The following is a 15,174-nucleotide window of genomic DNA, read 5'->3' as shown; positions in this document are numbered from 1 at the left end:
CACAGCTGTTAGGGACAGACCTCCCCGGCAACCCGGCCAGATTTAACCAATCCCCAGTGCTGCAATAGCAATGGCACGAATCCCCCCAAACCCAGAGGCATAACCCTATAAAACAAAGTGCCCAACACCAGTAAGTGCTCAGTCTTTGGGAACAATCCCGCTGGGCCTACCGGCATAATAAAGCTGTGTTCTCCCTGATGGCTGCGTGCCGCTTGAGTCTCTAGGTCCTCACCGCTTTTCCCCAACACACTGATGAGAGCTCTTTTATGAAAAATGACATACAAAAGGCTAGATATACTGTAGTTACTCTACATAATATCTTAGAAAATACAAGCTTTCCCTCTGGGGCCAGCACACAACTAGCTGAGCTAATAGTTCTCACCCAAATACTAGAACTGAGTAAAGAAAAAAGAACCGTGACTCTGGCTAATCAATGTGTTAGTTTCAATGGCTGTTCCAACCAGTGCTTTAATCTACCTCACAGGCTATCCATGCCATGAGACAAGAGTTAGGACAGATCATTAAAGCAGTTCTCAATAACCGAGTTGCCATAGATTATCTACTTCTCAAACACAATAAAGGATGTAAAAAGTTTAAAGGGTTATGCTGTTTCAATCTCTCTGATAATTCACAGTTAATTAAAAATAAATTTCAACACAGTCATAATATAGTTTCCAATAAAAAATTAACAATAAGATTCTTTGGTCTAGATTTTTCCTTCCTGGCTTCCCAGTTTCGGGTACCCCTCCCACTCAGGAGCTACAACCTCTTCTCCTGCCTCTAATAAACGATCTTCCTTTACAACTTTTTGCCTCTCCCTGGTCCGTGTGTCCATTCTTGGCTTCAGGAGACACGATCCCGGCCCACACCCAGAAACTGCCAGCAGATCCAACATCATTTACATCAGAAAATTTATTAAAGTAAGAGGAGGGTCAGCGGGGCAGAGTCTGCTGGAGACTACTGTCTGGAGTCTTTGGTTCATCTGAAGTTTTCTATTTTCTAACTAGGATGTAAATTGCTTTGGCCTGTTGTGGAATTTTCTATTGAGTTCGGCTTTGTGGGTTAGGGTGGGGGAAGGTACATTTAAGATGGTTATTGCAACCTTCGCATATGTTATGTAGATTTAAGTTAGAGCCAGGAGTGGATCCCATACAGATGCAAAACTTCTCCCAAGTCATAGTGCAAGCATTGGACTGAAGTAAATAGAAACATTGAAACTAGTATGTACAACAAGCAGAATCATGTAGGCCTGGCGGAAAGGAAGTGGGAAAAGAAGAGCTTTCAAAAAGTCCCAAACTAAATTACACTTGTTAAAGCAAATTATACCAGAGATTCAAACCTCAAAATAGAAGATATATAGTGCCACCATTACAATCCCATCTTAACAATATACACACTCTCATATACACAAATATTAAATACAGACGTTATGTAAATATTATGCTTTTTCACAAAATAAGAACATTTGAAAGATAAATAAACTATAGGTTAGGAAATTTTCTGGCTATTTGGGAACAGTACTGAAATTATTCAGCTGGTGATGATAGGGTAGGTAGACAGATAGAAATGAGCAGGAGGAGAAATTTAGCCCCGTTAGAAAGCCCATTGCTGCAGCTCGTACTTGGGTCAAGACCCTGGCAGCTGCCCAGCAGAACTCCTGGCTTACACATAGTCTAAATCAAAGAGATATGTTGTTAAAAGTCAGAAAAGGGGGAGCCCATCCTGTTTGTCACCAATACCACCCAGGACTCCAGGTTTTCATATACCCCAAAGGGATGTGCAAACACATCCCCTCCCCCAAACCAAAACATATTCCCAGCTGCCATGAAGCTTCCAATATGGGTGAGTTGGCAGACAAGTCAATGTATACCTTCAATACATGATAAAGACTATAATAAATCACTATACAATGTATTTTAAGGACACTAATCCGAGAGCAATTATTATTAGTTATTTTAACTCAGGAATGTTTTACAGAAAAGAAGAATTTTGGAGAGAACATTTCTGGAAGAGAGGATGAAAGCATTTTAAAGTAGTAAGAATGAAAAGTTGTCTTTATTTCGGGAAAATGATGACCAATTTAAAATAGTTGACATATAAGCTATTCATGGCATAGTACCGTATTTTCCCCAAAATAAGACCGGGTCTTATATTAATTTTTGCTCTAAAAGACTCATTAGGGCTTATTCTATATTATGAGCATCCTGAAAAAGCATGCGAGTGCTTATTTTCCGGTTAGGTCTTATTTTTGGGGAAACACGGTATTGATAATGAGATTAAAAGAGCAGGATACGCCTTAAATATTTTTCAGCGATTTAAATTCTTATTCATTGAAAATCCAGTTTCTTTCTAATAGTTTTTTGAGGGCGTTTTTCACATCCTTGTTTCTGAAGCTGTAGATTATTGGGTTAAACATGGGGAAAACAACAGTATAAAACAGTGCAACTACCTTATCAGTGTTCAGGGAATAGCTGGTGGTGGGACGTAAGTACATAAACAGGAGTGTCCCGTAGAACAAAGTGACCGCTATGAGATGGGAAGCACAGGTAGAGAATGTTTTGCTTCTGCCACCTGAGGACTTGATGCTCAAAATAGTGATGAGGATACGAAAGTAAGAGATAAATACGACTACGAAAGTACTGGTCTGGATGAAGCCACACAAGGCAAAGAGCAGAAGCTCATTGATATGGGTGTCTGCACACGATAAAGCCAGAAGAGGTGGGATATCGCAGAAAAAATGGTTGACAATATTGGAGCCACAAAATGGCAGCCTGAATGTGAGGCAGACATGTACCATCGACGTCATGCTTCCACTAAAGTATGCCAACACAATGAAGCAGGTACAGACTCTCTTAGACATAAGCGTAGGGTAGAGCAGCGGGTTGCAGATGGCTGCATAGCGGTCATATGCCATTGCTGCCAGGACAAGGCACTCAGCATCAGCCAAACAAGCAAAGAAAAACATTTGTAATGCACAGCCATAGAGAGAGATGATTTTCCTGGATGTTAAAAAATTCACCAGCATTTTAGGAGTGATTGCTGTAGAATAGCTGATGTCTAGAAAAGACAAGTTGCTGAGAAAAAAATACATGGGGGTTTGCAGGCTGGAACTGATATTAACTAAGATTATTAAACCCATATTTCCCACCACAGTTAGTGTATATACCATGAGAAATACCAAGAATAGTGTGACTCTGAGAGGTAGATAATCTGTGAATCCAACAAGTAGAAACTCAGATGGCATGGTATAATTACTCTCCAACATCTTCTCGGTTTTCTTGTTTTTCTTATCCAAAATAGATGGTGTCAGAATATAAGGTCTGACAATTACGTTCAGCAACTCACCCTAGAAAAAGTGCGACATACCTCATTGCTGGATATCTCTATAGTCACATTCGAAGTACTGCCCTTGGGAAGCTATGCACCGATGCCAGCGCCTAGTCCACCCTTCAAAGCAATTTTGGAACTCTTTTTCGGGAATGGCCATCAGAGCTGTCGTCGTATTACACTTGATGTCCTGAATTTCATCAAAATGTCTTCCTTTCAATATTCCCTTTATCTTCAAGTAAAGAAAGAAGTCATTGGGGGCCAGATAAGGTGAGTAGGGAGGGTGTTCCAATACAGTTATTTGTTTACTGGCTAAAAACTCTCTCACAGACAATGCCGAGTGAGCTGGTGCGTTGTCGTGATGTAAGAGCCATGAATTGTTGGCAAAAAACTCAGGTCGTCTAACTTTTTCATGCAGCCTTTTCAGCACTTCCAAACAGTAAACTTGGTTAACTGTTTCTCCGGTTGGTACAAATTCATAATGAATAATCCCTCTGATATTAAAAAAAAGGTTAGCAACATCATTGCAACAAATTCACGACCTTAATTGTCAGACATAGTAGGTGAGTTGACTTGAATGATTGATGAACCAAGATAACTTGTTTCTCTCTTCTAAGGAAGCAAGTAAAATGACAATAAAATCACAGTTACGGCATTTTCTTTGACATATTTGGTTTGTTTTCCTTTTGGTGATTTTCTTTAAAAGAGGTAAATAGAAATTATTGTTGACATTAGAGGATGTTTTTCAGAGGTGGTGTTTCAAGATGCAGTTGCTCTTTGAAAGCTATGCACATTAAGAGATGGTATAAATTCCCTTCAAGCTGAAAGAGAATGCATGTGGCTCAGTGGACAACACCTGTTACAATTATGAGCATTGGCAAAATCCTTAGAGGCAAAGTTTTATTTTTCCAATCCTAAAATCACTTTTTTCCATGTAAAAGAGTTGAAAAAAATTCTAGGAAAAAATTGTTCACAGGTAAACTAGGTAAATCCACAAAAGAAAATCTGCGTACTTGGAGGTAGTTTAACATAACGGCTAAGAGCACAGTAGTTATGGAAGAGATGACTGGGTCAAACCTTAGCTTTGCTGCTTACTGGTTGTGTAACCCTGATAAAGTTACTTAACTGCTCTGTGGTGGTTAGAGGAATAAATGAGTAGACATTTGTAAAATATTTATGTAACTGGTACATAAGAAACACTAATATGAGTATTTGTTAAATAAAACTTGTTAAAATAAACAAATTGACCTTTGGGTTTCTTTTTAATTGCTTAGTCAATAGCTTGAAATACCCAGATCATTGTCTCAAAATTCTTCTTATCTTTGGCCTTATGGATACATAATCTATGCTAGAAAGAAAAACCATGATGGTTTTGTTTGTGTGTGTTCTATGCAAATGCATTGATGGCAGCAATCAATCTTTTACACATGCCTTATAATTATTTCTTTCTTATGGCTCTTTCTTATCTATGAGGTCTGACAATGTCTGGTGTGAGGTCCAGAAATATTAAGTGTTTTGAAGGACAACTGTATCTCTGCACTTACTATTAGACTTCTAACCTGGGGCTATACAGGAAAATATACATTATATAGCCAGAAGGAGAAATAATCAAGAAAAATAAAGAGAATGGGTGCAAATAAAAATAAATTATAGTGGGATGGAATATTCAGCTAATATTTAAAACTTTGTAATGTTAGAAGTGGTTTAAGTGAGAAAAACTGTAGCGAGTAATAGGCAATAAGTAATGGAGATCTGTTCTCTCTGCCATGCCTGGTAACCTCAAATGTATCCTTCCCCCAACACATGACCTGCAATCTTCTAGATGCACTGAGAAAAGAAGTCAGTCTTCTTTGGAACCAAATCTTTGATCTACAAGGAATCCTCCTGTATCAGAGAGAGGTTCTTGGAACTTTAGAGAAATGAGATATAACAAAACCTGTTTTACCCTAGGCTAATCAATATAAACAAGAAAGTTCCTATAGCATCTCATCAACATTATAACAAAAGGACGTTAAACAAAAAGGTGTCATTAGAGGACCTGCTGTACTTGTTTATGGCCTAAGTGAAGTTGCTTTAGTCCAACGGTGAACTTGTTCACTTTGGGAAGGCCTTGTGAAAATCATGGTCTCAAGAAGGAGATAATCTTGCCTGCCAACACTGGCACCCTCATTCCATTAGCATCGTGCTTGAGCTACAAGGGACTTTCAATTAGTGCTGGCAGCTGTACATCAACTCTTGTTTGGCTAAACTGACTTTTTCAAGAACAAACGGTAGAAAAGCACATCTCAACTAAAGTTGAACTTTATTCCTTTTATCTCTCCTTTGCCTGGAACAATAGTGTAATTAATCTATCATGGGTTTGGAGTATGTTATTTCTTTGTTGACTTACTAAGAGATGTTATCCTGCATGATATTGGCTGGTGAGATATTTTCATTATAAATTACAATTCCTGTAGTGAACCTGTGTTAAATAAATTATCGATAATGTCCCTCTCTGAGCATAATTTTGAAGTGGACAAATGAAGAACAAACACAAAATAAGCATACTATATGTTACTACGTGGATGTGCTCATAAAAGTTGAGGTTGTCTTACTGTTGAGGTTTAGCTAACTGAATTTAGTTTACCCAAATTAATTGGACAAGTGCATTTCCCAAACTCCCAAACAGGCATCGTCAGCTTCCCCCTCATGGCAGGAAGGAGCACAGTGAATCAGGCAGTGATTTTTGGAAGCTGACATGGGTGAGGTAAAGTTAGAATTATGCCCTCACCATCCTCTGCCCACTGCTCCAGCCCACGGAAAGTCAGTTACAATACACAACATCGAAGGTGGCATTTTCTTTGTTATACTCACACCAGACATTTTGTTGAAGCTTTAGGGAATCAGCCGCCTACCTCAGCACCATCTAGAATTTTGAACTGTAGAATATGTTTTGTACAAGACGTTGACAACGTTTCTCTTCAGATTTTACAAATATATCGTATAAGGGGTGAGTATTTATCTTCTAGTTTGTGACAAGTGGGACATTACTCCCAAGATAATTCCCAACCCCAGGAGGACTTTGGATGAACAATTACTTTCATTCCAGGGATATAGATTGAAGGATTTATTTTAAATGAGAAAGATGAAGAACGTAACATAATTGACTATAATGTGGCCAGTTATAACATATGTCTCCTTCACTAGGAGATCTTTGAATAAAAATAATGACAACAAAAAGTCCTTACATTATACTGGCCGATAAAAATATCAATTAATAATTTCTCCTGTAAAGTCTATGATTTTTATCAGATATTTAAAGATATTTCAAAGCATTTAGTTATATGTGGGAATTCTAAAATACAAGCTCAATATTGAGAAGAATCTCCAGGCACCCTAATTTTTGTTTGTTTCTCAATTATTTGAGTGATGAAAAGAAACTACGAAAGGGCAGACAATTAAGTTCGCGAACTTTCCACTGCACAGTGGAAAGTTCCTGAACTTATTGTCTGTCTCATATGTCACATGACTCAGGCAACCTGGATTTGAACGTTAGTTTTGCCTTTTCACAACTGTGAGATATTAGTCTACTTATTTAATCTTATTTTTATTAACTTTAAAATTGTGAATAATAGTTGCCCACCTCATCAGATTCTTGTGAGGACTGGAATAACACATGTAACTACTTAGCCCTTTGTTCAGCAGATTGTTCATGATTGTTATGAAGTCTCTCCCATTCATGTAATGATTGTTAGCTTTCTTGTGCAATTATAGCAGTTATATATAGCACTTAGATGAAATGGAAAAATCACTAGCAAGTAGGATTTGCCCCAAATAATTTTTAATGAATATCTAATATTAAAAAATAAATCAATGCAATTCACTATATTATCATTCTAAAAAAATAATAATCTCAATGGATGGAGAAAAGATATTTGATATAATTTGACCTTTATTTATAACAAAATATCTCAGCAAATTAAAAACAGAATAGAACTTCCTGAACTTGATAAAGGCTATAGACCAAAACCTACAGTTAACATAATAGGAAACAAGGCAGGGATATGTGTGCTCTCACCACTTCCATTCTACATGGTACTGATGGACCACCGTGCAAAAAGGGAAAACAAAGTAAGAAAAAAAATATGAATAAGCTTTGGAAAGGAGAAAATTTAACACCTCAATTCAAAATTTTAAATGTAAATATCGTTTGTTATAGCATCAAAACAGGAAATACTTAGAGGTAAATCTAATGAAATATGTATAAGAACTCTAGACAACAAAATATTGTATGCAAAAAAATAATGTTGAGAGAAATTAAACAAGTATGTAAATGGAGAGATGTACTGTGTATGACCTGGAAGACGCATTACTGGTAAGACATTGATTGTCTCCCAATTGATGTACAAATAGAAAACAATACTAATCAACCCCAACAGTCTTTTTGTAGAAATTTATAAACTGAAACCAAATATTAAAAGTAAAGAACTGAAAATAGCCAAAATCTTGGAAAATATATTGTATGACAGACACTATCTGATTTTAAGATATACTATGAATCTTTAGCAATCAGGATAGTAATCAAGAACAGCATAAAGAGTTCAGAAATTGATCCAAACATATATGGTCAATTAAATTTCACACACACACACACACACACACGCACACACACACACGCAAAGAAGAATGATAATTTGGTAGTGGGCTGCTCATTTGGAATGAGCTGAAAATAAAAAAAGAGAACCATTGTAAATAGGAAATTTATTATTATTATTATTATTATTATTATTATTATTATTTAATTTGGCAAAGACTTTAAAGTACCACAGAGAACTGGAACCACTTTATGATGCAATGTTTGAGTCCATATGTCTGCATGAGATTATATTTTCTTTGAGACTGGGAATTTCTGCCTTTAGAGATTTGACTCCACAATTAAACGTTATAATTTAGTCCCCATGGTTACTCAGTTCTCTTTAAGGAAATAAGAAGTGCAGCAACATGTATTTATTCAGAACGTGTCTCAACGCTTTATCAATAGGTATTTCAAATACCCACTGTGTTTCATTTAAAAATGAATATTTTCTTTAAAAATTTTTTTAAGCTTCACATAAGAACTGATGATAAAAAATGATAGACTACACAGGTAAGGTGCTGGGAAGTAAGTTGTAAGGATTTGGGGCTGTTGTTCGTTGAGGTGAACAGGAAGCATGTCTGCTACAACATGGTGTATTTTGATAGTAGACCTTCTAACTAGTTTGGTTCACTTTTGAAACATCATAAATTCATTCTTCAGGATACGACAGATGTCAAAATACTGGTTACTTGAAATGGTCACTACTTGTGCTAGTTGGGGTACACGAGAGCTATTTTCAGGAGGCAATAAATAAATTTTGGAGTTGAATATACAGAGCGGTCTTGAGGGGGAAAAAAGGATTTGAGTTAAACCCACATTCTTGTTCAGAGAATGGGAGAGACTTCAGCAAGGATATTTATATCATTTGCATTTTGGATGTGTGCTGGCAAAGAAATAACAGAACAGCTGTATGTTGCATTTGCAGAAACTTAAGCGGAGTATACAGACTTGACCAAGGATTTGAGAGTCCTACAGCCAGATTTAAAATAGACAATTGCTTAATAAATTCAAATGCTCGTCCACTTGTCCACTAATTTTCCTCTTTCTTCAGTCACTCTATTTTCCATGTGTGAATATCCTCATTAATATTTTTACTAATTCCTGTAAACTTTGGAGAGGGACATATCTACACCTAATTATATTTGTAATAAATGGTCAAAACAAATTACACTTTGGTGACTGAGTTCATCCTGTTGGGATTAACAGACACGCTGGAGCTACAGATTATCCTCTTTTTGCTCTTTTTTGTGATTTATACATTTACAGTTTTGGGGAATGCTGGGATGATCTTCTTAATCAGGGCTGATCCCCGACTTCACACACCAATGTATTTCTTCCTCGCTAACCTGTCCTTTGTGGATATTTGTTACTCTTCCACCATAACCCCAAAGATGGTGGTGGATTTATTGTCAGAGAAGAAAACCATCTCCTTTGCTGGCTGCTTTCTGCAGTTGTACTTCTATATCGCCTTGGCCACCACTGAATGCATCCTCTTCGGCTTAATGGCCTATGACCGTTACGTGGCCATATGCAACCCTCTCCTTTACTCCTTGATCATGTCCAGGACAGTCTGCCTTAAGATGGCAGCAGGGGCTTTTACGGCAGGATTGTTAAACTCTATGGTTAACACAAGTTACGTAAGCAGCTTGCCATTCTGCCGTTCCAATGTCATCCACCACTTCTTCTGTGACAGCCCTCCACTTTTTAAGCTCTCCTGTTCCGACACACACCTGAGTGAAAGCATCTTTTCCACTTTCGCTGGTGTGAATATGGTGGGGGCTCTGCTCGTCATCTGCATCTCCTATTCCTACATTCTCTTCTCCATCTTCCGTCTTCATTCAGGGGAGGGGAGGCGCAAAGCGTTCTCCACGTGTGCTTCTCACCTGACAGCTATAATTCTGTTCTATTCCACCGCCATCTATACTTACCTGAGACCCAGTTCCAGCTACTCCCTGAGTCAGGACAAAGTGGCTTCCGTGTTCTACACAACAGTGATCCCCATGTTAAATCCTCTGGTTTATAGTCTCAGGAATAAAGAAGTAAAGAATGCTTTAGGGAATGTAATTACCAGGAGAAAGATTCCTTCATTTCTGTGATTGTTCGGTTAATTTTCTGAACTCAATAGAGTATTTGATGAACTTTCAAAGACTGGTTCAAGCTTACAGTTTTTCATTCGGTATTTTTTAAGTAATCATGCTCTATAATACTCAAGTATATCACCAAACTTGTATAAGAAAGAGCATGACATTTTATCTAATCGATTATGATTAATCTTAATATTAAGCTAAGCACTATTAACATGAAGGTAGATAGGGAGGTGGCTTAGCAGAACCCTGAAGAAAACTGAGTGGGGGGCAGACCTTGCTAAGGAGACAGCCACAAGCACAGTTTTAGGAGGAGCATTCCCCGTGATCCTCCCCTTACCCTTGCCACTGAAATCGCACCTGGTAGAGGCTATGATGTACAAGTCATCTGGGAAATGGCATAGAAGACCTTATAGTTTGTCACAAAGAGGTCATTCAGCTTGACCATTCAATAATGCCCTCAGATCCATGTAGGTGACTTTGGCCAGACAGATGTTCATGAAAATATCGGCATTGTCTGAGCACCCGGGGGCCATGCTCTCACCCCACAGGTCCACAGTGGTTACCTGCCCCTGGCAGCCCTGCGGCAGAATGACCAGGCTCTTCTCAGAGGGGGTCGCTCTTTCACTGAGTGGCTCACCTGCTTTCTTCTGCACCAGCTGGAAGCTTGTTTACTGGATTCTTTCTGCTTTCTCTTTCTGGTGTATTTGATGGAATCATATATGGGACCAAGGTATTTCACGAGTAAAAACTAATATACTCATTCTCTTTAATGCTTTAATGTGCAATAAAACAGAAATTGAAACAATGGGAGGTAAAATTGGGTTTTTAGATATATCATATTTTAAGCCATGTTCTCTGCTCTCTAGTTCAGCTCTCCCACATGTAATTAATCTCATTTATAAAGTCTACAAATATTTTCAACTTTGGACGTTATTATCATTAATAATTTTGCTTACTTCTTATCATTGAATATAGGCTTCTTGTATAAATTTTGATTATTTCTGAAATCCATCATTATTTGTAAAAATAATTTTAATTATATTTTCTTGCTTAATGCTCAATGCATTTATGTGGAAAATGTTCCAAATATATATATATAAAACTTTTGTTAACTTAAAAAGACTTAAGTTGTAAAACCATTGAGAGGCTTCTAATTTTTATATTGAGTGTGATCTTATCATTCTCTCTTATCCTTCTTTAGAACCTGACAATATTTATTAAACCCTCCCCTATGAATATAATATTCTTTTTGCTTCTTTGCTATACTATCAACATTGCTTTCTGCTTTTCTAATATTCCCAGTCTTCTATTTCACTTTAATGTTTAATGTTACTACATTCCTCAAATGTACACATATCAATGTTTTGCCTTATTCATTTTTTGAGTAATTTCTTTATTAAAATTAATGAAGTTTGAAATTTATGCCTTCATAGGTTGTGTTTTGGTCAATATTTTCATCAGTGATTAGGTGGGGCCAAATAGAGAATAGTTCACAAAACCTGTGAATGTCATAAAGTTGGAAAAGCCAACAAGATGGAAGGAGTGAAAGAATCAACATTCAAGAATCACAGAAATCCAAATAAACAAACAAAAAATCGTTAGTAGATAGAGTCCTGCATTTAGATAGAAAAGATGTGTAAATTTTGATATTAATGTATACAAATAATTTTGCATTTAGTTTGTTAAATGTTAAGTAACATGGCAATGTGATTTTTATGGGTCTATTAAAAATGGAGAGATATATAGTGTAAGCAATAATTAGATAAAGGCTAGTGCAGAGGTTAAGTGAAGTAATAATCCCATTTAACTTAACACTAGTCAAATAAAATCAAAGGCAGTGTGTTAACTCAAACTCAGCAAATTTTAATGGACAGAGATAAACAGTACTATGTCAGGGAGGTAACGTCCAAGTGGTGGTGTGTATGGGGAAAAAATCAAATACAAAGTAGTTGAATTGATGTGAGAATATGTAATCTGTAGAAGAGGAATGTACAAGGGACTTTATTGAAAATATACAGCTTTATTGAAATATATAGCTTTATAGAAACATTAAAACAAATGGCTTTATTGAAAATACATGGAATACATGTCCAATATCATGTGTGGCAATAGAAAGCAGAAATATAGACATTTGTTGCTAATCTTAGATATAATTTACTGTTTGGGCTGAAAAATTGGAATGTAATGTCTTTAAGTTTCTCTTAAGATGTGATTTTAATCCTGCCGTGAAAACTTTGCATATGTCCATGTACCATCCCTAAGCGTCAGAAGAGTCTTTAGGATATCTCAGGCACTTAACAAAACTTAATGCTTTCAGATTTGTTACTAAAGAAAGAGGTGATGAATATTTGTCAAGGAATTTTGAGGTTTTTCAAGCAGGAGATCAAGCTGATGAAGACGTACCGTACGTCAAACATTCTGAGTTTCTGAATTGGGCTCCAAACTCTCAACCCCCTGAAATTGTATGATCATATATACCATGTGTTATAAAACTAACCAAAACAATAAAATGTAATTTATTAACTAAGTTTGTGTTGAGGTTGTGTCAGATTCATTAATATGCTGGAAAGAAAAACAGAAATATGAAAAAAAAAAGGTACAGACTTAGAGAAGATATGGAAATAGAAGGCTTATTTAGCTGGAAAACAGAATTGCAGCATAAAAAATGTTAAAGATTAAGGTTGTATTTCACAAATCATAAAATATCATGCTCATTTCATGTGTTACATAAGAAGACTGCGTGTCAGAATAATCTGATGTGCTAGATTTGGTAAAAGTTAGTAAAAAAGAACAAACAGCACATTTAAAGAGAAAAATGATGCAGATATATCTATGGGTAATTGTAAAGACATAGCTTTACCTTCTAGTAGTAGTGCCGAATAGAGGCAATTAGCATGGGCTTATAATGGTGCCAACAGAGGTCAGAAACTGAGCAACAAGACACAGGTGTGTTATTTTTAAGTGGGCCATTGCCAGTGGTTTTTTCCAGTGCTAACAAAAATTGCAATTAAAGACTTAAATATAAGACTTCAAACCATAAAACTCCTGGAAGAAAACAGGGGAAAGCTCCCTGACGTTAGTTTTGGAAATTTATTTTCTTTTTGGAATGACACCAAAAGGACAGACAATAAAAGGAAAAATAAAAATGGAACTACGTCAAACTAAAAAGTTTCTGGACATCAAAAGAAACAATTAACAAACTGAAAAGGCAACTTATGGAATAGGAGAATACATTTTAAAACCGTATATCTAATAAGGGATCAATACTCAAAATATATAAGAAACTCTCACAATGCAATAGGAAATAAAACAAATAACCATATTAAAAAATAGGCGAAGAACCTAAATAGACAACAAAATTCTAAAAGATACTCAACATCTCTAATCATCAAGAAGATGCAGATCGAAAACACAATGATATATTACTTCATCCTTAGTAGGATGTCTGTTACCAAAAAGACAAGAGATAACAATGTTGGCACATTGTTGGTGGGACTGTAAATTGGTACAACAACTATGGAAAACACTATAGAGGTTCCTCAAAAAAATTAAACTATTATATGATCCTGCAATCCCACTTTTGGGTATATATTCAGAGGAAATTAAATCTCTTAGCTCTTATTCAAACGTTGCAGGAAATGATTCTGCTTGACCTATGTTGGCATAACATTCACCGTTGAACCAATCAGCTGTGGTCAGGTGGGCGCAGTCATGTGGTGTATAATGACCATTTGAAATATGGTGGATGAGTGAAGAAAGTTCTTAGATCATTCATATCAGGGTGAGTAGAAAAACTAGACTAATCGGCAGGATTACCGCATAAATTATATAAATATCTAATCACTAAGTTGTATACCTGAAACTGATATGAGATAATATTGAATATCAACTGTAACTAAAAATGATAATTAAAAATAATTATTCAAAAAGACCCCATTCATACTAAATATGTTAATCTAAGTGGAAGAATAAGAAACCCTTATGACACTAAAATCTGAGGCCTTTAAAGAATTATCTAGGTCACAATCCCAAGTTTAGTGTGAGGCTGAATTCTAAACAATCATTCAGAGACAGGCAGCTTTGACATTTTCTGCTGGTGGCTTCCATGGTTGCTATGGTTATTCCAGGCCAGCCAGCCAAAGTATGAAGTAGAATTCCAGGAGACGTCCTCTTCAGCAAGTGTAAATGTGTAAATCAGCACACATTGTCTCCTCTCCTATTTCATTGCCATGAACTAAGTCACATGATCGTGCAAGTTTCAGGAGAGACTGGAAGCACATCCTGGCTACTATAGAAATTAAAAAATGAAATAAAGGAGGCTGAATTTGGTACAGACATTTATTAGTCACTAGTATGGTGCATAGTACAATCATGAGAACCAAGGAGAGCCACTGAAGGAAATTAAGGAGAAAAACGCCATGATTTGATTTACATCTTAGAAAAACATTATCCTTGAATTCAGAAAGAGAATAGTGATGAAAGCAAAATAGTACTGAAAATGTAGAATATTTTAAAAGTATGTCAACTTAAAAAGATTACAAACATATGAACTTAGGAAGTTCCCATGAAAATACAAATGAATGGAATTGATAGAAGACAGAGTTAGCATGATTTTGGTAACTGACTAGACATGTGGGTAAAAAAGATGGAGAGTTGATAGATACATCATATTTTCTAACGTGGCCTGGCTTGGTACCAAGTGTACACATCACTATTCAGCCCGTTGTGTTGCAATTTGGCTAATTCCTTTTGGATGCCTCTTGCTTTACTATCACTAAATGATCTGAGAGGTAAGGACTGTGACTATTCTTCTACTTGGGAACAATATAGATCTTAGAAAATGCCTGAACATCTAATATGGTGCTTAGCATTTGATTCTATTTTTTTAATTAAAATTTATTGGGATGACAATGGTTAGTAAATTTACATAGGTTTCAAGGATGTAATTCTGTAATACATCGTTTATATATTACATTGTGTGTTCACCACCCAGAGTCAGTTCTCCTTCCATCACCAGATATTTGACCCTGTTTACCCTCATCTATTACCTTCCTCTTACCCTCTGGTAACCACTAAACTATTGTCTGTGTCTAGGAGTTTTTGTTTATTTGTAATTAAAAAAGATAAATAAATAATTGTTCCTTT

The 15,174-nt window shown here is 36.2% G+C and overlaps 2 protein-coding genes across 2 annotated transcripts; one reads left to right on the top strand and one right to left on the bottom strand.

Moving 5' to 3' along the window:
- Positions 1-2,228: 2,228 nt before the first annotated feature.
- Positions 2,229-3,265, bottom strand: OR5AS1 (olfactory receptor family 5 subfamily AS member 1). The gene has a single exon (XM_019719751.3). It carries the CDS (start codon positions 3,263-3,265, stop codon positions 2,324-2,326), a length of 942 nt encoding a protein of 313 aa, XP_019575310.2. The 3' UTR covers positions 2,229-2,323.
- Positions 3,266-9,093: 5,828 nt separating this feature from the next.
- LOC148755964 (olfactory receptor 5F1-like) lies at positions 9,094-10,038 on the top strand. Its single transcript, XM_088790006.1, has one exon. The coding sequence runs from the start codon at positions 9,094-9,096 to the stop codon at positions 10,036-10,038; it is 945 nt and encodes a 314-aa protein (XP_088646132.1).
- The last annotated feature ends 5,136 nt before the right edge of the window (positions 10,039-15,174 follow it).

This window comes from Rhinolophus sinicus, chromosome 14 (assembly GCF_057876585.1).
Source record: "Rhinolophus sinicus isolate RSI-liver-muscle chromosome 14, RSI-T2T, whole genome shotgun sequence".
Taxonomy (NCBI): domain Eukaryota; kingdom Metazoa; phylum Chordata; class Mammalia; order Chiroptera; family Rhinolophidae; genus Rhinolophus; species Rhinolophus sinicus.
This window is presented reverse-complemented; position numbering and strand designations above follow the sequence as displayed.

Excerpts from the sequence above, each read along its gene's own strand:
- OR5AS1 (XM_019719751.3), bottom strand. The coding sequence starts at position 3,265 with ATGTTGGAGAGTAATTATACCATGCCATCTGAGTTTCTACTTGTTGGA.
- LOC148755964 (XM_088790006.1), top strand. The coding sequence starts at position 9,094 with ATGGTCAAAACAAATTACACTTTGGTGACTGAGTTCATCCTGTTGGGA.